The 23,905-nt window shown below is 36.3% G+C and overlaps 2 protein-coding genes and 2 long non-coding RNA genes across 7 annotated transcripts in view; 2 read left to right on the forward strand and 2 right to left on the reverse strand.

Moving 5' to 3' along the window:
* LOC311085727 (uncharacterized protein) overlaps positions 1 to 4,118 on the forward strand; it is a 21,683-nt gene extending 17,565 nt beyond the window's left edge. For both annotated transcript variants that reach the window (XM_084118320.1, XM_084118321.1), the window contains exon 7: positions 262 to 4,118. In XM_084118320.1, the coding sequence (XP_083974446.1) occupies positions 262 to 314 (53 nt within the window). In that variant the 3' untranslated portion in view covers positions 315 to 4,118. The remainder of the gene's footprint in view (positions 1 to 261) is intronic.
* Positions 1 to 23,905, reverse strand: part of LOC311085739 — an 82,105-nt gene that overhangs the window by 36,052 nt on the left and 22,148 nt on the right. The gene's annotated exons all lie outside the window — the stretch shown is intronic.
* On the reverse strand, positions 2,599 to 10,971 carry LOC311085737. 2 transcript variants are annotated; one of them, XR_014606926.1, is made up of 5 exons: positions 10,707 to 10,971; positions 10,205 to 10,277; positions 8,239 to 8,319; positions 7,986 to 8,137; positions 2,599 to 4,284 (listed from the first exon to the last, which is right to left on the reverse strand). It is a non-coding gene; the product is annotated as an uncharacterized lncRNA (long non-coding RNA). The 2 variants fall into 2 exon arrangements; XR_014606927.1 differs by having other exon boundaries at positions 10,373 to 10,716.
* Positions 12,757 to 23,274, forward strand: LOC311085731 (uncharacterized protein). Of its 2 annotated transcripts, XM_084118330.1 has the most exons (6): positions 12,757 to 13,245; positions 18,226 to 18,560; positions 19,489 to 19,824; positions 21,462 to 21,524; positions 22,540 to 22,657; positions 23,156 to 23,274. In XM_084118330.1, exons 2-5 carry the CDS (start codon positions 18,272 to 18,274, stop codon positions 22,629 to 22,631), a joined length of 780 nt encoding a protein of 259 aa, XP_083974456.1. In that variant the 5' UTR covers positions 12,757 to 13,245; positions 18,226 to 18,271; the 3' UTR covers positions 22,632 to 22,657; positions 23,156 to 23,274. The 2 variants fall into 2 exon arrangements, with proteins under 2 accessions (XP_083974456.1, XP_083974457.1); XM_084118331.1 differs by lacking the exon at positions 21,462 to 21,524.

Below are 23,905 nucleotides of genomic sequence, written 5' to 3' on the forward strand. Positions count from 1 at the left end.
TCAATCTTTAAAATGGACAAAACCCCATAGTCCTGAAGTCTTCTGATGTTTTTGTGAGGAACAGACTAAAATTTAAGTCATTATTCATTGATAATCTTCTCCCCTCCTTATCTGGAGCTCCCAGAGACCTGATTTTGTGAATTTATTTTCTGTTATTTCCAGCATTTTTAATGAACTCTTGTGTCTTGTTTGAGATTGTGTAGCTGTAACATCATCCGTATGTAGATGTATATGTAACAACATTGTCATTGTCTTCCACAGAAGGCCAAGTGAAAGAATCAGAAACAGTGACTGAAGAGACGCAGATGTTGTAAGATTTTGCTGATGGAGAGGATAAGCAGGAGGAAACAACTTCAGTTTGAGATAAGACACACCCACCAGTGTCAATCACTATAAAAGTAAAAGTCCTGGCAGAAAGCGATGCATAAGGATGTAGTGTAACGAAAATTATTATTTTTTCCGAAGTGTTGACAACTTAGTGTTAACTAATAATTGTTACAAACTGGTACTACCCACACAATATTAGTGCATTCCTGGAACTGGGCGTCGTTACATTACATCCTTATGCGTCCCTTTCTGCCAAGACTTTTACGTGCTTTTCCCAACTCACGGAAGTGACCTCGACATACGGGTTGGCGGTAGCATGAGCCATAAGGCAAGGGTTATTTAACTAAACTCACGATGTACTAACAAACTTTACAATGCCACGCATTTTTGCTTTGAAGCATTAAATGTTGTTTCAATGTTTCTATGGTGAAATAACAAGTGGTGAAATAATGGTAACAAATTATTTCGACCGAATTAAAAACTGAAAGTTGGTCACATCCTAGCTGGGATATCAGCCGACTTGTTAAAACGTGTACAATACTTAATAGGCAGCCAATAATGTTACAAAACAAGGCTAATAGTGTCATACATCTAGTAAGCAATCTAGCTGATGCGTTTTGGACCAGCTGAAGTTTGTTTAATTTTTTTAGAACAATAATCTAGTCTTAAGGTCATGAACTTGACAGCATTTGACACTGAGAGCATATGTTGCAGCTTAGACATATTTCTCAGATAATAATGCTGTTTTACAAGCACGAGGAATGTACATTTTAAATTACATACAGTATTGCTATCAGACAGTTCAGCCAGATCCTTAACTGAGGATGAGGACATGAATACATCCATCAAGAGACAGATTGTACTGTAAAATCTCACATTTGGCAGTGTGTACAATAGTCTGTTTTTTTTTTTTTTTTTTTTTTTTAATTAAGCACTGGGTAATTATTAGTCATCAGGTTTTGGATATCATCCATTAGTTTGGAGAATAGTTAGATTTCATTGTGCCTTGATGAAATATAAAGCTGAAATCATCAGTGTAATAATGAAAGCAGATTACACGTCTCTGGATAATATGTACATTACATTACAGTGAGAATGGATGTGCTTTGTCTGATCACTTATCTTGTAAGATGGCTGTCTATTATCGACACATTACTCTTTAATTTAAAGGACTTGTAGAAGGGAAGAGTTCGGGCTGATCACCTGAGCTTTTCAAAGCATGTTTGTGATCATGATTATGAAGGATTGCTTGCTTTTTCATCAATGCATGTAATAAAATGTTTTCATATTTTATTTAGAGAGGGATGTGGATAAATGATCTAGAGATCAAATTTGAATTTGCAACCTCTGTGTTTGTTTGTGGCTTCAATGAAAACATTTTTTATTTATGTTTTATTATTATTACTATTTCATGTTACTTTATCTCTCTCTTTCTGTATATATCTGTATATATGTATTTTATTTTAATTATTCATTTATTTACCTTTTTTTATTTGTTTTCAAATTACATTTTTCTATTACTAGTTAGTTCTGTGCTGTGTTAAAGATAAAATGTCCATCTCAAGGTTTGTAACGTCACATGTTGTGAAGCATACATCATAATAAAAACATCAAAAATCAAATCTAAATGCTACAAAATTCATTTAAAGTAATATTGAAAATATATACTGCTGAAGAGAATCATATTACTACAGAAGTCATTCATCTCTTCAGTCTTCCCTGATGGTTGCAAGAGAAAATTTAAATACTTGTTTATATTAATTTATCTGCATGCACCATGATCTTCAAGAATGTTAATCTGTTCTCAGTTGATCACTTGCTGCTATATTTGCACAATGTACATGTTTGCCGATGTAAAGCATTCAGATTGTTGTATTAAAGGAGAACTCCGGTCAATTTTAACATTGAGCTCATTTTTTTGTACATTTGGAGTGCTGTCAATACTGAGAACAACGACAAAAATCGGTGTTGCCTACACTAGTCAGGGGGCCAATTCTGAAAAGGGCTTCCGTTAAGACTTTTGCGGACATGTTTTGGTACAAGCTGTCACCCTATTTTTTTAGTTAGAAGACACCCATAGGTAAGATATTAGGGTGGTTGTCAAGCTGATTTTTTTTTTTTTTTTTTTTGTGACTTGTACAAGCAATTTCAGGCCAATTTTTTGGTTTCCTGCTCAACACGACATGCCAACAGTAAATGTTGAATATCTCCACAACCACAAGGACCATATTCATAAAAATGGTATCAAATGAAAGCCAACACTCATGGGATGTCTGTTGAAGTGTCAGAATGAACATTTATTGTACAGTGTAAGAGACAACAGAACTAGAACATGAAAAAAAATCTCCGCCAAAAGAGAACCAGTTTTCAAAGTGAATATCAGCTTGGAAACATAACCTAGTATCCCAAAACCTCTATCAATCAGTACCCATATCTATGGGAATGAGTCAAGCCAAGTTTAAAGCTTGTAGGGAGAGACAGTGCAATGCTGCACAAGTTATAATATTTTAATGTCAAGGCAGAAATTTAGAACTGTAGATGATGGTCTATGGTGCTATTTGACTTAATTAGTGTACCAGGTTGTAACACAAATTATATTTAATTCACATATCACTATAGTTATTAATTTCATCCTAACAAAACTGCTCTCTCACTTCTTTAGGGTTAGGGGTTAGTAACTAGTTAGTAGTAATAATAACTATGTAATAGTCGTATGGCAAAGGTATGTTTTTCCCCATCAAAGCATTGGCTCTCAGGTTGGCAGAGGTTGGCTCTCAGGTGGTCAGTCTCATCCCTTTGAGACTGAATGGATTGAATAAGCAAGGTCAAGCTAAGCACAATGCAAATAATGGTGTGTGTCTATTATATTGCAAAAATATTGCACAATATTATACTACAATAATCTCCAGAAAGAGCACAAAGACACCACTTCCTGAAAAAATCACTTCAATCAAAAGGCTTTATCTTGGCTGTATTTTCCATATTTGTCTTGACAAATGAAACATTTTTCCCAATCAATATCTCTTCCTATTTGTTTTTCTTTGGACGCTAGGCTTACAGCTCCCTCTTGATCCATGTTATCTCATCTGAAGGCAAATAAATTTTTCACTACACTAGTCTGATTGGTTTCTGAGTGGATCACTACAATGTCCTCTGACATAAGCTGAGGGCTTTGCTATCTAACAAACTTATTAACACTTTTAGCTATAGCAGACTGTAAAATAGGCTGCTGTGCAGCAAATAAATTAAAAACATAATATTTCCATTACACATCTGCACAAAACTTAATTTACCTATTAGTAAGTAAGCTAGTTATTATGAAAGTAAATTAGCCTAGCTATACACTCACCTAAAGAATTATTAGGAACACCTGTTCAATTTCTCATTAATACAATTATCTAATCAACCAATCACATGGCAGTTGCTTCAATGCATTTAGGGGTGTGGTCCTGGTCAAGACAATCTCCTGAACTCCAAACTGAATGTCAGAATGGGAAAGAAAGGTGATTTAAGCAATTTTGAGTGTGGCATGGTTGTTGGTGCCAGATGGGCCGGTCTGAATATTTCACAATCTGCTCAGTTACTGGGATTTTCACGCACAACCATTTCTAGGGTTTACAAAGAATGGTGTGAAAAGGAAAAAACATCCAGTATGCGGCAGTCCTGTGGGCGAAAATGCCTTGTTGATGCTAGAGGTCAGAGGAGAATGGGCCGACTGATTCAAGCTGATAGAAGAGCAACTTTGACTGAAATAACCACTCGTTACAACCGAGGTATGCAGCAAAGCATACAACACGCACAACCTTCAGGCGGATGGGCTACAACAGCAGAAGACCCCACCGGGTACCACTCATCTCCACTACAAATGGGAAAAAGAGGCTACAATTTGCACGAGCTCACCAAAATTGGACAGTTGAAGACTGGAAAAATGTTGCCTGGTCTGATGAGTCTTGATTTCTGTTGAGACATTCAGATGGTAGAGTCAGAATTTGGCGTAAACAGAATGAGAACATGGATACATCATGCCTTGTTACCACTGTGCAGGCTGGTGGTGGTGGTGTAATGGTGTGGGGGATGTTTTCTTGGCACACTTTAGGCCCCTTAGTGCCAATTGGCCATTGTTTAAATGCCACGGCCTACCTGAGCATTGTTTCTGACCATGTCCATCTCTTTATGACCACCATATACTAGGGGTGCACCGATCCGATATTAGGATCGGATATCGGCCGCGATACTGATAAAATAGCTGGATCGGGGATCGGAAAAAATAACAGATCCACGGGCCGATCCAGGTTTTTTTTTTTTTTTTGTCGTCGCAGCAGAACCTACGTCATTCAGCTTCACGTGTGTCGCATGCTAGAAGCAACATGGAGCGAGCCAGAGGCCGTTTCTCAATACCAAGTACGCAAACTTCGGACTTGCGTCCGTCCTTGGTAGTTCGGACTTGCCAAGTTCGACTTTGGAGAACGAACTCCCGAGGACGAGAGGATGCGAGTCCGGTTATTCTGCAAATGGAACAGCAGCGCTCTTGATCGCGTCACTCAGCTCGCTCTGGCTACTCCGGTCATCTCTTTATGTATATTTTAGCCAACAATAAAACGAAGTATGTTATAAAACACCACTCTGCCTCTTTTCATTTAAAAAAAAAAAATTAAACATATTAATGGCCACATAAATGTGGTTCAGGCAAACGCGTACATTGATTATCTTTACTGCATATATTTATAACAACACGAAATATAAAACACAACCCTGCTTCTTTTTGTTTTCATTTTTAAAAATATAAACTGACATTTAAATTTGCCATTGCTAATTAGGTGAGCATTCACAGGTCATGTTTGTGATGGTGGTGTGACACTGCACTACATTACAATGTTTGGTTATTATTATTTGTATGTGTGATCAAGTTGTTGTTCGACCAACTTTTTATTTTTTTATTCTCAGGTACAGCTGCTATGTTGCATTTTAAATTCCTGTTTGCAGGACTTTGCACTTTATATTTTTACATGTTTACAATTTTTGGAAACTGTCAGATTACTATTGTATGTTTGACCAATACACTGTTTTTTTGTTTCCACTGCTACATTTTTTTTTTTTTTACATTTATTTAAAGAAGTTTGATTATATTCTATTTTCGATTTGAATGCACAATTGTTTTTTAAATAAATAAGAATTCAACACATTACATACATCTGTTATTTTGTCTTAGTTATGTTTAGTTAGTAAAGTCTGGTGCCTTTAGTCTCTTCAAGGAAGGTATAAGGTGGAAGGTATACAGTTTATTATTAATTCAACTATAGTATCGGATCGGTATCGGGTATCGACAGATACACAAAGCCCAGGCATCGGTATCGGTATCGGGACTGAAAAAGTCGGATCGGTGCACCCCTACCATATACCCATCCTCTGATGGCTACTTCCAGCAGAATAATGCACCATGTCACAAAGCTCGAATCATTTCAAATTGGTTTCTTGAACATGACAATGAGTTCACTGTACTAAAATGGCCCCCACAGTCACCAGATCTCAACCCAATAGATCATCTTTGGGATGTGGTGGAACAGGAGCTTCGTGCCCTGGATGTGCATCCCACAAATCTCCATCAACTGCAAGATGCTATCCTATCAATATGGGCCAACATTTCTAAAGAATGCTTTCAGCACCGTGTTGAATCAATGCCACGTAGAATTAAGGCAGTTCTGAAGGCGAAAGGGGGTCAAACACAGTATAAGTATGGTGCTCCTAATAATCCTTTAGGTGAGTGTATGTCTGGTAAGTATATAGCTAGTTGGAACATTTAGCCAATTTAGCTTACCTGTTTCTGGCAACATTTGATGGTAGAATGGTAGAATCTTGAGGTAAATGTTTGTGTAGACAAATAGATCAAGTTAATCTGTTGTGTGATTCACTCCTTTATAAAGTTTTGTTCAGACTGTACTGTTGACACCTGCTGTGATCATCTTCTCTGGATCTGCTGCCTCAATCTGCTGCCAAATCACAGCTGTGCTGACACAACAGTGCCCCTTGTGGTGTGATACTCTTGTGGTATTTATTGATTATTATTTTTTAATTATCATGCTTGCACATAAGTTGGATTATATTGCACATTTGCCCAAAATTACAATAGGTAACATGGAAGAAAATGGAAGCACTTTGGGAAAAAAAATCCGCTTTTACCACTTTTAAGAATATAGTGTTAAAATGGACAAAAAAAAAAAATTCTAAGCTGACAACCTGGCTAGAACACATGTTGAGGGGTTAAATATTAATACTGGATAGGTTGTATACTTGTACCAAAAAGTGTCCAACAAAGTTTTAATATCAGTTTTGGCCCCCTGACTACACCGTGTTATCCTCTTTTTAAAATTTGCACCCTGTTGACTTCAATGGGGCAAGTTTTAAACCTGCGTTTAAACCTGCGTTTAAGCCTCTTAACAGGTCATGTGAGTGATTCCTTCTGAGTAATCGATTGTCGAGTTCACGCGCATTGGTTTAGTACCTATGATCACGCGCGTGAACTCGACAATCGATTACTATAGACTTCGACCGAAAACAGGATGTAAATACAGGTATTTGCGCTGGCTGAATAAACATCATTTTTATTCATATCTTTCACATCTACTGCAGTCAGATTGACCCGCGTTCACTCCGAAGGATTCACTCACATGACCTGTGCACTTGTAATGACACATCAAGGATGTTAAGAGGCTTAAACGCAGGTTTAAAACGTGCCTCATTGAAGTCAACAGGGTGCAAATTTTAAAAAGAGGATAACACGGTGTAGGCAACACCGATTTTTGTCGTTGTTCTCTGAATTGACAGCTCCAAATGTACAAAAAATGAGCTCAATGTTAAAATTGACCGGAGTTCTCCTTTAAACTCGACCATCTCTTGCTGAAAAGCTTTTCATGCGATTCAGTGAGTGATGCAGCAGATGTTGGTGTTTAGTTTCTCTCTTGAGTTTCATTATACAGTAGTTTGTGGGAAGAAGAGAAACACTGACACAGCAGTTCAGACGATACCACTTTGGCAAAATTACTTGGGTTTATTAAACAATTTATCTTTGCCGGTATGGTTCCTTATGGGTGTTCTTGCTCCATAATTAATGACATACAGAACTTTAGCATCAAAACTTCGGTTCACACAGAATTAAGCAATGCATCACCAAAAACAACTGGATGGATTAATGCAACGAGTGATGCTGATACTTAGATGTTTAGGCATGATAAGTAGATGCATGAATTCCGGATCACTAGACAAGTGTATTACTTGAAGTAGGTACACTGTCACCTGTCAGTGATGTCATATCCCTGTTATACTTGGTTGTGTTTACTTCTGTAGAACATTTTTTCTTTCTTCCACACAACTGATCCTGGTAGAATGGTGATTACATCCTGATGTTAGCGGCATATGTCGAGCACTGTATTTCCAATCTTATGGGGGAAGCATCACCCCAAGCTGGAACAGCAAGGACATATCTGCAACAGTGTGTTTGCAACAGATCTAATGGGGGAAGCTTACGCAATAGCTCTGACTAGCAGCATTAAAAACTGATACGACCGCATGTTGTATAATCACAGATCCATTGTTAAAATTAGTGTATGTTTGGTGGGGAAAGCATACACGCTACGAATACAGCTCAGAGTAGCAGCACTTACCTCATCTGTTGTCTCTTCTTCATCTATTATATTAATTGACGGCTGGAGGAAGATGGTCTTATCTTTGAAAAGTGTGCATAACATCAAGACTTGGACCTGCCTCCAACACTGGCTTGACCAGCTTGGTGTAGATGGCCATCATTATTGTGATTCTAAGGAAATGTCACATGATTATTTAAAATTGTATAAATACTTTGACAATATTTAAAAAAAAAAAAAAAAATCGGACATCTAAAAAATGATAAACCCATACATTTTGTTCATACTGTTGTAATCTCTGGGAGATGAAAGAAGGCAAACATCTTGAAGGAAGGGTTCGTTCTTTTCCCCATTCCTAAATTAACAGAAATCTTATGTTATTAGTCAACATTACACATTAATGAAGTAATCTTACACCAAGCAATGTTTAATCTAATGTACTCTCTACATTTCTCCATAAAATATAGAAAATGTCTGAAATATAAAAAAATGTAAAGGTGCCTTTTCAGATAGATTACTTAATATTTTAGATATATTTAAGAATATTAACAACTTATAAACTGAATATTTTAGATGGGCATCAGTGGAGTAGGCAGAAATTAATTTTTGGCCAGGCTTGCACCTTCACTTATAGGGTCATATAGCCTATTTCTTATTGACAAAAGCAAACTTAGCCTACTTCAGTCTTTTTTTTTTGCATGCATGCATGCATGCGTTTTTAATAAGTGTTGTATTAATACTAAACTATTTCATCAATTTCATTAATTTTCCCTAAACACCTTAATTAAAATTGTTTGGGAAAATGAAAATAGCACTTTAATCACTTAGTTAAGCAAATGTATTTACTAATAAACACTCAAATAAAATTATTAACTAATTGAAATTGCACATAAGGCAGTTGTTTTTAATCAGTTTTTTAATAACAGAATCATGTTTGGAAACATGAAAATAGCACTAATTAAATCAATGAGTTTATCAAATTTATTTAATAATCAAAATCAACACTCAAATAAAACGTTTAACAAAAAATGTAATCTTACATAGTTTTTATCCTGTCAAGTTTGTAATAAAATATTTTCGGAAAAACTAAAATAGCGCTTATTTAATCAAATAGTTGAATTCATTAATTAAAAATTAACACAAAGAAAACTTTCAACAAAAATGTTAATCACAAGAGGCAGTTTTTGTATCAAGTTTCAAATAATATAGGCTAGCCTAATTTTGTTTCTACTCCAATTTGTTGATAAACTAACCATTTAAACAATGCCTGCTAGGCTTTTCAGAATTGTCGATGTAGAAGGGCAATTCCACGCAAAACTGTCACATCCATAACGCCAACTAAATACCATGGCATTGTGTTGGCGTTATGGATGTGACAGTTTTGCGTGGAATTGCCCAGAAGTAGATTCTGAAATAATACACAGTTTAATAGTTAAGTGGTGCCGACGGATCCAGATGTATATGTTTTATCACTTATTAGCCTACAGTATATATTTTTTGTATTTAATCATTTAATAATTACTTTGTTCATTGTAATATCAGAGTCACCACACAACATGGGAACAACTAAAAGTGAAGTACAAGAATATTCTACATAATGGTAATTTTTACTACTTATTCTGGTCTCTTTTTAAAAAAGCCACTGTTAAAAATTTGTTTGTCTGTTTATAAAAGCCACCAAGACAAAGGCTGAGAAAAACAGAAAAAAACCCCAGAAAAAAAACAAAACAGGTGGTGGTCCTGCACCCTGGCAGAAGAGCTGGCCCTTGGGTTGAATGTGAATTGACCTATTGTGAAGGGCATCCCTGCGTTCAGCTCTTCCTTAGACCCACGTCCAAAGACAGCAACTCCTTTCATTACTGGTAAATGAGATTTAAATTATCTTAGCACACTATAAAATAATTTGTTACTGCATTAAATTTAGTAAGGCTTATAATCCAAATGGCTGGTATAGTAATTTCAATTGTTAAATCTTGAGCAATGATGAATTGCTTTGACTTGTGAAAGTGAAAACTGATAAACTTATGTTAATTTAACAATATTTTGCCATGAGGTATTGATCACATTTTCCCCAGTGTAGTTCATTGCAATGACATTGTGTTTTTCTCTTTTGTGCAGTTTTACATAATACACCAACAATTTTATCTGTTCCCAAGAAAGTAGTGGCTGAAATATGTGCAATAAGTGGACATTTTCTAACTTTAAATCAAAAGGAAAGAAAGTAAAAGACTTTGTAATACCCATTTGTTTTCCTTTGCACTGGACAGTGAAGAAACCCTCTCAGTTGAGAATCCTTTGGAGGAAGTAGCCTACCTGCAAGTGCATAAATAACTTAATTTATACTTGTGTGCCTATTATTTCTGACTGCAATATGAGTTGCAGGAGTCCACATCTACAGAAAGACCTACAAAAGAGTCTGCACAGAGGAGACATACAGAGGTGGGCAGTGTGTAGCCAACTTTCCCTTTTCATTTGTTGCATGAGGCATGTGCCCCGTGCCCCGACAGAGTCGTAGGAAAATGCAAACAGTTTGTGCTGTTGTTAAAGCACGACTTCGACGAGTCGAACATTAATGTGCGTTTCCAACAAATTAATAATATAAACGACACCCTCACGAGTCACGACGACAAAAAAATATATCTCTCGGAAAGCACATTATCGCGCTACGCTAAAGGCGTACGCTCAATCTAATCTTGTTTACATGTAGTAAGCCTGCTCGCGAGCAAGTTTAAGCTTACTCACCTGTTGCTATGACAGCAAGTCCAGGATACTTGGGTAAAGTTGGTTTTATATTCGCACATTCGGACTTCCGCGTTTAAGAAATTTCTAATTATATGTGCAATAAAGCTAATTTTTTGCAAGTTCTAAGCAGCGACATGATATTGACAACAAAAATAGTCAACTACTACATTTTTTCACAATCGATCAAAATGGGAAAGTATTGTTTTAATGGCATACGTACGTGCGAATGTCTAATGTAGTCTGGTAAACAAGATAGGGACCGTCTAAAAAGTTTTTTTTTTTTTCATTGTGTGCAAGTAGACAACTAAATGTTAGCCAACTACTGACATACCAGCAAATACCACTCACATTATGTCTTCTAATATACTATACATTTTCCTTAAGCAACAATTAACAAAAAACAAACAAACAAAAAAACAGCATTAATGATGGTTTTTGAAAAGGTTTTTAGGAAATGAAAAAGAATGGACATGTACATGAACTGTAATTTGGTAACAATCCAGACAAGTGGAAACTCATGTGTAATCTCCTAAACATAGTTAATTGTTTCATTTTACAACTGTTCATAAATATTTATTTGCCTCTAAATGAACAAGAACTGTGTTGGTGTGTTGGGTTTTGACATAGGACATATGATTTATTTCAGTAGGTTTTGAAAGCATGGGCCGACTGCTCTAAAGCAAGTTGGATCATCTTGTCTGGACCCTACAGAACTTACTACAGCCCATGTCTTGCTGTTTTATTCACCTCTGTTTTTCTGGTTTTAATTGTGATAAAGACTTAAAACAGATAAAAAACAGTGTAACAGTGTTCTCCAGGTGTTGATGAAAAGAATAGCTAAACTATTTTAATGTTTTCCTGCTGTATGACATCTTAATTTAACATTAAAATGTCACAATATCACAATTCATGTGCACTGATTGATGTTTACAGTCCTGCAGAAATGTCGCTGTCCATGGTCCTGAATCCATCAGATAGGCCTAATTGACAATACTCAGAAAGCATGACAACAAACACACTGTTTATTTTGGGTAAACACTTCAAAAACATATTTTTACAAAATATTTGTCCCTCACTTAAATTTCTACCATCAACTATCTTCTATGGGGATTATTATCTATTAACTATCTTTTATCTTTTATCTATTATCTCCGAACTATTATTTTACCTTAATGGTTATTGAATAATTTTTAAGCTAAAGCACACCCTAAAAAAAAAACACACTTAACCTCATAATTTGGGTATGGTCAAACGTCAAGAGTTAACATGACATTGTAATACTACAGCATGAAGAGGGCATGTCAGGTGTCAGGTGAATGTCAGGTGAAATTTTGACAATAACTCCCTTACTATAGATACAATAATCAAATATATTTGTTAAACAATTACTGTAATTCACCTAAAGTATTTTTTCATGTTCCAAAGTGTGTAGTACTTTCCTATTGACCTGACTGACTTACTACAGGTGAAATCTTGACAATGGATCAATAACTCGTGATCAATTACTCACGAATCTATAACTCATGAGCTAAACATTGTTACTACACAAATAACATTGTTTTAATAATGTTTAATAATTTTCCTCAAAATGAGCTTTCCTTTGAAGGGGACAAAATACATTGATCTCTATATGCGCAGGCAGCTGAGAGGCAGATCCGAAGAGACCAGTCACACACACTATAGTGTCACCAAATTCAGTTCACACATCACTGCTGTCCTGATGGTTATACTACAACTTTTTTGCATTATTGTTATGATTTGATATTATGAAAAATATTAAATAACTTCACTGTTATTCTCTGTATTGTTGCCAAATTCAGATCACACATCACTGCTGTCCTGCTGGTTATACAATTGTATTGCATTTATCCAAACAAAGTGTTGTTATATAGCTAACCAGCAAGACAGCAGTGGTGTGTGATTGTGAATTTGGTAACAATATAGACAATTACAGTTAAGTTTTTGATTTTTTTGTAGTAACACTTTTCGGGTTTTGCACTTTGCAGACGGTCCCTTCGTATCTGTCTCTCAGCCTGCGCATAGAGATCAATGTATTTTGTCCACTGCGAAGGAAAGCTCGTTTTGAGGGTAAATAGTTTGTAGCTGCTTGTGTACGTTACTACGATTGAAAAGAGGTGTTATTTGTGTAGTAACAACGTTTAGTTCACGAGTTATCGAACGCGGAAGTGCGAATGTGCGAATATAAAACCAACTTTACCTAAGTCACATAGTTCTCAGTTTTAACGTGGGAATCGGGAGTTTGCCGGCCGTGACAGAGGAGTCTGTGGCTCGTTCCGGAGGACGATATCCCGGTGGCTAATAGTGTACAGGAGTCGTCGTTGGCCCATATTCAGAGGGCGCGCAGCAACGCACAGGAGGAAGATTTCCTGAGATTTCTTCAGTTCTGAGTCACTTATGGTTCCAAACTGAATGCAGGTACCTTTGTGTGAGTTTGTTTTTCCCGCTCAGGAGAGTGAAGTGGCCAGTTTGTTGTTTCAAAGGCCACCACGTACCCCAGCATCGTCTCAGGCCTGCAACGGTGTGTGTGTGTGAGGACTAACTGTTGTCTGTGTGTGTGTGGGCCCACAGTGTTTCGTTTTCATTCATATGTTGTTATTCAGTGTACTTAAAAACTGTGATTTTTTTGACCATATCATCTATAGTGAAAGTGTGACAGACTCATTCATTAATTTTGACACATAATATATTGCATATTCTGTGTGATATTGAGCCAATTGTTGATTTGAGATAAAATGTGACTGTGTGAATTAATCACATAGGCTACTGTTAATTTGTATATATTTAACTTTTTTATTTTATACAAATTAAATCCCTTACATTTTGTTACTTTCAAAGAGTTTTATTCTTTCAAAAGAGTTAACAGACTGTTTAAGCATAAGTGAGTATAGATTTTTATTAGAATTTTCTACAGGAAAATTAATTCATTTAGTGACACCAGAGGGGCCTAACTTCAACATCTGTAGGCGTATCGTTAATGAATCTGGAGCGCTGTCCTACTTAATTACAAGAAAGACAGGTAGGAGGCGCTATATAAGCATAAATAATTACTTTTTGAGGCAGTTAGAAAGCATGCCATGCAAGAATACGGCAATTACAGCAGTCCGGACAAGGCCGATGAGTGAGCTGACACTACTAGTGATAACACTAATGTTACCCCATCTGCTGGCTGATGTGGTTGCGGAGATTACAGCCAATATCTCTAAGCTCATTGGCGAAAAGATGGATCCCATATCGCAGCTGCTACAAATGCATCATGCTGAACTAGATGTGCATGAAAAGTGGATCACTGAGGCGGAAACCAGGATATCTGTGGAGGACGTTACTCCGATTGAGGCTAAACTACGATCTTTAGAAAACACAACATGGGTGAATGTGCTGAGGACCTCAAAAAAAGAGAAGGAAGAATATCCGCATCACTGGGCTACCTGAGGGCGTGGGAGTTGACAACCCTACGCGATTCTTCGAGTCATGGCTTCCTAAGACTCTTCGCGTTGCTTCGAAAGCTGGCCGTATGAAGCTAGAGAGAGCGCACCGCTCACTTGCTCCTAAATCCTCCTCTACGTAGCGATCACGGCCTATCTTGGTAAGGTTTCATAATTTCCAAGACAAGCAACGGGTGTTAAATGCTGCGCGGGAGCTGGGGATCAAAGATTCCGTTCTTCGCAAGAGTAAGATGTTTGACGGAGTCAAGAAACGCCTAAAATCCCTCGGTATGAAATACAGGTAAATCCACCCTGCTCTTCTCAAGGTAAATTTCCGTGGCTGCTGGTAACACTTGATTGACCAACTCGCATCACAGGCTTTCCAGATAATTGATACTCGTTGGAGTACAAAATTCTGAGAACTTCAATGAGATTTTGAGACATGCTGAATGAATATCTTTATTGTTCTGTTTAAGTTATGCGGGCATTAATGGCGGCACCGCTTGACACTCTGATTGGGTAGTTCTTTAGTTACTTCCTTTTGTCGTTAGGGAAGCTCTTCTTCGCTGGTGCTCTCATTACGCAACGGGAGGATGTGTACTTTTGTGTGTTCAACAATTCACAGTTTTTCTTTACTTTTTCTGTTAGTTATTCACTTTATGTTTCTTTTTTTTTTTTGGCTCACCACATACTTGTCTGGCTGACATTCATACACACTGAACAAAATTATAAACGCAACACTTTTGTTTCTGCCCCTATTTTTCATGAGCTGAACTCAAAGATCTAAGACTTTTTCTATGTTCACAAAAGGCCTATTTCTCTCAAATATTGTGCACAAATATGTCTAAATCTGTTGGTTAGCACTTCTCCTTTGCCGAGATAATCCATCCACCTCACAGGTGTGGCATATAGAGATGCTGATTAGACAGCAGGATTATTGCACAGGTGTGCCTTAGGCTGGCCACAATAAAAGGCCACTCTAAACGACACGTGTCACCCGCCTTAATGTGTCGCTCTGCCCCAATCGTCCAGACTGCACTCTAGGGTAACTCCCAGTGGGGGAAAATTAAGCTGACCAAAAATCAACATTGATCCAATGTTTGTCTTTTTCAACACTGAAAAGCACTGAAATATCAACATTGATCCAATATTATTTAGGATTGAATTTTCAACCTCAACCAAAATTATTATTCTGATGGAATTTCAACATTGAATCAATGTCACATTGCTATCTGGGTCATTATTAAACGCAATAATCCAGATTAATTTGTACATGTCCTTTTGCTATTGTTTGCTTCACGTTTTTCAAGATATAGACAAGTTTTTTAAGCATATGTATGTATGTTCGGTAAAAAATCATCAAAACAGCATTTACAAATTTGCATCCTGACGCAAAAACATTTGAGATTAATCTCGGATTTTGTTTGCTTGATGGGAATTTAAACGTTGAATGATAATGATAATGACTTTTCAAGGTCTCTAACAGGGACGGTGGTAATTAAACCATTGACCGAAGTCCGCAAAGAAGGTTTAAGTCTATTTAAAGTAATCTGAGTTCATTTTTAAGAATATTTACATTTTTACCAAAACAATCTTGCAGTGCCTTTAAAGTATTAACATTTTTTATCAGTTCTTGCATTACTTGGGATTTGAACTGATTACCTTGCTTTTATGGATTAGATTATTAATTTTTCACAATGCTAATTTGCACAAAGGTTTAAAAAGGCTATAACAATTACATATTTCGCGAATACAGTTTTGGCTGAAACATTTTTCTATAATAAGTTTATTTTAAATAGCTGTTATTTTTATTTTATTAGGATTTAAATATTTATTTGTTATTATTATTACGAGTATTTCACCTTCCTTGGCTGTCAGCGTAACAAGGGTTGACGGGGAAAAAATATTATGAAAAAATTCACAAATTTAAACAGGTCGAGATGATGGTGATATTAGTCGGAGCTAAAATGCATTAGAAAGTAAAATGCTCTGTGAAAACTCAGAAGCGACGGGAGACTCGGTTGTATCAAGCTGGATTCTTTATTTGAGAACACGAGATGTCGGTAGCTGCAGTCATCAAGTCTATCTAAGGGAACTTTACATGGTATCTTATAGGGATTCAGTGGGCAGTCGTTAATGGTGCTGACAGTCCTTAAAAGTGTTGACCTTACACACAGCCTTAGAGATGACCACTAAATCGAACAATCTAAAGACAATACAGACAATTACCCCTGACTGAAGATTATGGTACCCCCTCAAATTGTATAAACATCACATGGTCACAAGAATATGTGAACATTCACACATAGTTCAACTCTCAGTAAGAAGATCAAAGACTGACAAAACCCCTTCACTGGAAACTATATTAAATCTAATCAGTAAATTGATGCCATCATGTTCACCTTGAATGCCCAGTTCACTTCTTAGTTCTCTCTTCACTTCTTAGTTTTTCATGTGATGTTATGTAAGGATGTAGGATCAGCAGATCTTAAACAGATTCTTAAATTTGTAATCCAACAGTAAAAAATAAGGATATGAGAAAACAGGTGCTTTTAATTTATTCTTATTTAGTGATCAGTAATCACTGTTTTAAAGGTCCCATTCCATGGATTATTTTTATTATTTTATCATGTTTCCAGGGGTGCCCTTATAATGTTAGTATGTTTTTTAGATCAAAAATTGTTATAATTTAGAAATAAAAGGCATATTTCCTAGCCTGATTTCATTCCTTGGTTTGAACACTCTGTTTGAAGGGGCGTGTCTGCTGTGAGACTTCAGTGTAAACGCCCTCTGCTGTGATTGGCTGAAATGCTTGCATATGAAATATCTGGCATTACATGTGGAACTATCTGGAAAACTTTTACTATTACAGCTATTATACGTTTTTACTATTACAACTATCGGGATTAACGAATCGTGAGAAGTTTTTTAAGTATTTAGATCTATTTCAATCACATAAAAAATTGCAGTGAGCGTTGAGCAGATGACAGCCTGTTGATCCCGTGAAAAAAGATCTTATCATTGCAACGCAGTTTCTGCACTCACTAATGATTTCACCAATGCAAACATGAGGCATATAAATACAGTAAGAGCTTCGTTGTGCAGTGTAACAGCGTCATTGATTTCATAACGAGTTTTGGCAAGTGTCCAGATAAACTCGCGCTGTGTGATTGACAGCTTGGACGATTGGAAAGGGATTGTTCTTTGATCGCTTTCTGTATATTAATCACAGTTTAAGATTATTTTCATCCTACTAAGAGAAACGATGTGGAGTTGATCGCTACTTCCATATTAAATCACTACTTGTACTTACTGATTGCTGGAATATAGTTGAAATTGCCCCCTTCGTCAGTATGAAACGCTGAGAGAAGCCTGCTTGATATTATCCCAGGTTACAAAAACAGTCTGTGGTGAAATGGACAGAGCAAACTAACAACTTCGAATTAAACTTTTGCGGTATCCGATTATAGATAAACATCAACCGTCTGTTGACATTTCGCCATCAATACGCCTGTGTTCCTGTGGGCGGAGGTTAGTCTAAACACGGTTCTGGTGATGTCACTAATGAAGGAAGTATAGGGTGTAGTCCAATCGAGCCGTTTTTTGTAGTCAACTTCTGTTAAATAAAATATCTCGCTTGGCATTGAACTTTGAGCGTTATAATTTTACAGATATTATTTATACTCTAACAACAACATTACACACTAACTAAACTTTGAAACATGGAATCGCATGCAACGGGACCTTTAAACAATGTTAATCGATCCAAAATTAGTGAAATCAGCTGTATTGAAATTAAACAAAAACAATCAGTTCCTCAATAATTTTGTTGCACTTATTTTTAAACATTTCTCATTTGTATGTAGCCCATCCTTAGATTCTAGATCCACTAACATGTCATTTTCTCTCATTAAATAATCAAGACTGTTCTATACTTCAAGATAAAAAAGTCCAATTGTGTTAATAAGACCAAAACTGATCTCAGTTTATGTAGGTCTGTTCACTAAAATTACCAGCAGTGTTATTTAGGTTATGTGAGTTTAATATCTGAGAAACTGTTTCTGTTTGTTCTGCAGGAGTGTTTGGTGTTGAAGCAGATGAAGTGAAGTGAAGTCAGTGTCAATGATGGAGGGAGAATCTGTCACTCTAAACCCTGATCTTAGTGAAATACAGGGAATTCATCTGATAAAGTGGAGGTTTGGAGCATCAGGTCCAGTCATTGCTGAAACTGATGGAACTGAGATCTCATATCCCGATCACAGCGAGATATTCGGAGACAGAGTGCAGCTGGATCATCAGACTGGATCTCTGACCATCAACAACAGTAGAATCACAGACTCTGGACATTATCAACTAGAGATCATCCACAACAATGGGCCTTCATATATGACATTCAGTGTTACTGTCGATGGTGAGGACACGTTTATCATTTGAATAATTTAGATATTTTCACATTTAAACATTCACATTTTTGTTTTATGAATTAAAATGATACTCAAAGTGCAACAAGCAAATATTAGTTATGTATGGACGCTTTCCACATTTCCCAGGTTCTCGCAGGAAGTCACACTTCTGTGGTATTGAATGGAAACTACAATAAATATACATATTTTTTTGTGTTTTCATTTGCTCCAATAGCAAAAAATCTTTTTTGTATATTGATCAGAAGAGAGAAATATGTCAAATTTGCTGACACTGCCTCAGTCGTATAATGTTATAAATGTATCTTATTATTTTTTTAGTGAAAATATAAAAACATGGCTAAATTTACTATGTTAATAACTGTAAACACATAATCACAGTCTGTGAAAAGTATTGCAGCTATAACACATTATAAAATAATGAAAAAGGATCCACAATTTTTTTTTTTTTATTATTTATATAAAAGTGTTTTCTAAATTATTAAATGTGAATGTAGCTCATCTTTAGATTCTAGATCCACCAACATGAGATTTTCTCTCATTGTTTCTGCTCTTTATTTAGTTGAACTTTTGTTTCCAGTCTCACAAAATCACAGTCATGGTCTGAATATCATCGTGACGGTGATTGGTCTGCAGTCGATCACATGACTGATATTCAGAAAAACATAATGGTGGCTGTGACGCTGCTCGCCTTCTACAGTTTTAGAAAGAATTTCATAAGTGACTTAAATTCCACACACAGTTTGGCCAGGCAGATGCTTTTATTAGTTCCAAAACATGATCAATTATTTTATAAATATAAGAAATGTATTTATTTATTATGTAGTAAACCTAGACAAACACCTGATCTGATTTTCAGTTGTGCCCGTAACAGTGTTCAGTATGTTTAATCTCTGTGTGTGAATCTGTTTCTTGCAGACTCTCCACCTGTCATTGATGTTGAAATGAAGAACGTAATGAAGGGAGATTCTGTCACTCTTCAGACTGATGTTACTGAACCACACGGAGATGAGCTGATAGTGTGGAGGTTTGGAGATGAAGGAAAGCTCATAGCTAAATGTGATATAGAAACCAAGAGCTCACCATTATATAATGACATTGATGAGAGATTCAGAGACAGACTGAAGCTGGATCATCAGACTGGATCTCTGACCATCACTGACATCAGAAAAAAACAATCTGGACTTTATACAGTGATGATCTGCAGCAGCAGCAAACAGACGTTATACAAGAGATTCACTGTTACCATCAGTGGTGAGTAACTCAAGTCTTATGAACTTTATTGTTTATCAGCATAAACAATAAAACTTGAACCCCAGACCTTTAATTTGCTAAAACAGCGTGTTATCTGTCATATTGCATGACACCTATACCTACAAATAAATCTAAATACTGACTGTTGTCAAGCTTATGATACAAATTTTAAATAAAAAAATTATAACTTAAATCTTCATCAGTAGCTATGTTTCCATCCACCTATTTTTATGGGCATTTTGGGATATCGAATCAAAAACTGTTGTATTGAAACGCCAAGATGCACTTAAATTCTAAGGCATAGTCACGTACATGGTATTTTTATAAACAGGGTTTTTCTTCCTTCGTTTAAAAAAAAAAAAATCTCGTCCACACAAGCATGGTTTTAAAAGAATCTCTGTCCATATAAAAACGCAAAAACATTCTATGGAGTTCTGTTAAGAGGCTAGATAAAAAGGCTAGTTCGTAGTGTTGCATTATGACACCTCTGCACTGCAAAAAATGTTTTCTTGTTTACAGTCCAAATATCTAAAAATTCTTAAATCAAGATGCATTTACTGGATGAGTAAAATACCATAAGATATAATGTCTTGTTTTCTGGGGAAAACAATCAAAATGAAGTGAGTTTTTGCTTGAAACGAGCAAAATTATCTGCCTATGGAGTAAGAAAAATAATTGTGTTTCTGTTTGAATTAAGATTTTTTTTTTACCCCTTTGGCAGATAATTTTGCCCAGAAAACAGGACATTATATCTTATGGTATTTTACTACTTCAGTAAATGCAGAGTGCGGGTTCAATCTTCAACTGGTTGGCAGGAGCCAGGTCACGTGACCTGTCAGTGGCTGCCTAGTGGCTGGGAGTCTGCCTTGGCAAGTTTCAGCAACCATTGATTTTTGTCAGAGTTTGTGTTTTGTGTTCCTCCCTCTCTAGCTCTTCTGAATTCATTAGTGTGCATCTGTTGATATGAACATGTTCTTTTATGTGATTGGTGTTTTAGAGAATTTTATCGTAATTAAAACTGGTTGCTTACTGACACTGTCACAGCGTGTACAAATAACAAGGTCACATGAGACAGCCATCTTCTAACCGTATACATACTGGGAACTATATTCTCAGAAGGCGAAGCACTGCTACTTCTGCGGAGTGATTTACTCCAACTCTGAGCGAACTCTGCTCCTCACCACGGGGCTTCTCAGGTGCTGCGAGCAAATCACTCCGCCCAAGTAGCAGTGCATCTATACCAGTATGTATACGGTTAGAAGATGGCTGTGTCTCATGTGACCTTGTTATTTGTACACGCTGTGACTATACAAATCACAACATGTAAATAGGAAAATGTTGGCGTTATTTTGTCACTTATTGGGAGCAGTATGCTAGATGGAGCCATTTACCTCCAGTCTTTGTGCTAAGCTAGGCTAGCGGTGGGTGCGTCAGACAGAGTTACGGCACACACAGAGATGAGAAGGGTAACATACAAAAAATTAGAGTCATACGATTATAATCATAATAATAAAATAGTGCAGTTACTATTATTTGCACCTTGACAACACTAACTGCGGTAATGAAGTTTGTGACAGGTGACAGCTTACATTCCTGTAATCAGCAAGCTATGTAACTGTATGAATATGCTATTTCAGAGGCTGCCATAGAGGGAGATACAATACACTTCTGTACTCATGTGAATGAAGAAGAGAGAATAGGTGAGGAGCAAATTGTCTAACAGTTGTTCAAAATAAATGTGTGTGATATAGTTTTTATGAAAATATAACAGCAATATAAATAGTTTGTTTTTTTGCAGTAAATGCTGAGGAGTGGCACAGACATGATCAGTTGTCTGTTTCTGTTTGTAGAAGAGTGTTAGTGTAGCTGAGGCTGAGCAGAAGGAAGGGGAAAGAGAAGATGAGGAAGATAGTAGCAGCAGGGATCCAGAGGAGGAGGATGCTGGAAAGAGCCGGAAATATAAAGGTTGTCATGATGAGCATCTGGTTGAGGAAAAGACAGATCAGAATGATTTAGCAGAAGACTGTTTGGTAGAAGGTCCAGGATTATGGCCTGCAACTGTAAATAATGTGAAAAAAACTTATTGTTAGCAAACTGGCTTGTGCAACAAAACTATCAGATGTGGAGCTGAAAAATGTGGAAGGCAAATCCTTTAGTGAACTGAGCCCAAGGTTTCAGATCACAGCAGAAATATGCGAAGCATTTACTCCCGTTCTGGTTCTGGTTCACATTCACATAAATGTCTGTGTTTATCATTACAGTATCAGATCTACACTCAGGTTATATAGTGCTGATGTGTTTATAGTGTGTGTTATAGATCAGACACACTCACACTAATGTCTGTCTTTATCATTACAGTATCAGATCTTCACTCAGTTATAGTGCTGATGTTTATAGAGTGTGTTATAGATCAGACACATTCACACTAATGTCTGTCTTTATCATTACAGTATCAGATCTTCACTCAGGTTATATAGTGCTGATGTTTATAGTGTGTGTTATAGATCAGACACACACACTAATGTCTGTCTTTATCATTACAGTATCAGATCTACACTCAGGTTATATAGTGCTGATGTTTATAGTGTGTGTTATAGATCAGACACATTCACACTAATATCTGTCTTTATCATTACAGTATCAGATCTTCACTCAGGTTATATAGTGCTGATGTTTATAGTGTGTGTTAATGTCTGTCTCTCTTTCTCATTACAGAACCAGTTCTGTCTTCAGGTGCTGTGGCAGGAATAGTTGCTCTTGTTGTTCTGCTGCTGGTGTTTTCAGTTGCAGCTGTTGGTGTTTTTTAAGTTCTCTAAATATGAAAGGCAAATGGGTAAGTATTACAGTCAGCTGACACATTAAGAGAAAAATACACTTTATTGCTCTACAATAGTTAAAATCTATAATGTGATGAAGTGCCATGGTCAGTCACTTAAATCAGATTTTCTACCCCTTCTGATGTTTGGTTTGAACAGTATCTGAACTGCTTGACTAAGCCTTCATAATTTCATGCATTAAATTGCTGCCTTATGATTGGCTGATTAGAAATTTGCATCAATGGCTTGTTAGATATTTGCATCAATGAGCAAGTGTAACGAATATCGTGGCTACCTGAAATAATGTTAAAAATATATAAATTAACATTAAGCAAGAAATGTCTAATAAATGTTGAAAATTGTTACTGATAATTTAGAAAAAAGTCATAAACACGATTAAGTGATTTAGAAACAGCACATGTGAAGAATCACACAGAGTCTTCTCAGCATTACTTACATGTTCATCTGCAAACTCATTTACACTGTAATCTCCTCATTTCTGTTTGTATGTGCAGCTGTGACAGATGAAGAGAAGGCAGTTTTATATGGAATGCCAGACCTGACTTAATAATACCTGACTTTTGTTCCACATTTATTTATTCATTTATTTAGTTATGCATTTATTTATTTCCACTTTTATTTATTTTCACATTTATGTATATATGTTTTGTCTTCATTTATTTATTTATACATTTATTTCCACATTTATTTATTTATACATTTCTTCCTCTGTATGCTAATGAGGTGGGCGTGTTTTACTTCAGACATGGCAATCGAGCTCAGAGTGGCAGTGCTGAAGCTTTGAGGACACAGCATTTTAGAAGACATTTTAGAAATCCCGACCGGATTTGGAACAGTTTGTTTTCCATGTCCGGAATAGAGATGGTAACCCTATATACATACAGTTAAGGTGATATTAAATGACTTAACCCGTGATATAAGATTTTGGATATATTGCTAATATGAATGACTAAGTCATTCATTCCCTGTGGGACTTCTTGCAAAGGCACATCCATACACCTCTGGCGTTTCGTTTGTTCACACCACAGGGTGTCGCTGTATCCTCAAAGCTTCAGCACTGCCACTCTGAGCTCGATTGCTATGTCTGAGGTAAAACACACCCCCCTCATTAGCATAGAGAGGAAGAAATGTATTAATAAATAAATGCATAAATAAATAAATAAATGTATAAATAAATAAATGTGGGCATAAATACATATATACATAAATAAATGTGAAAATAAATAAAAGTGGAAAAAATAAAT

This window comes from Abramis brama (assembly GCF_963993115.1).
Source record: "Abramis brama genome assembly, chromosome: 6".
Taxonomy (NCBI): domain Eukaryota; kingdom Metazoa; phylum Chordata; class Actinopteri; order Cypriniformes; family Leuciscidae; genus Abramis; species Abramis brama.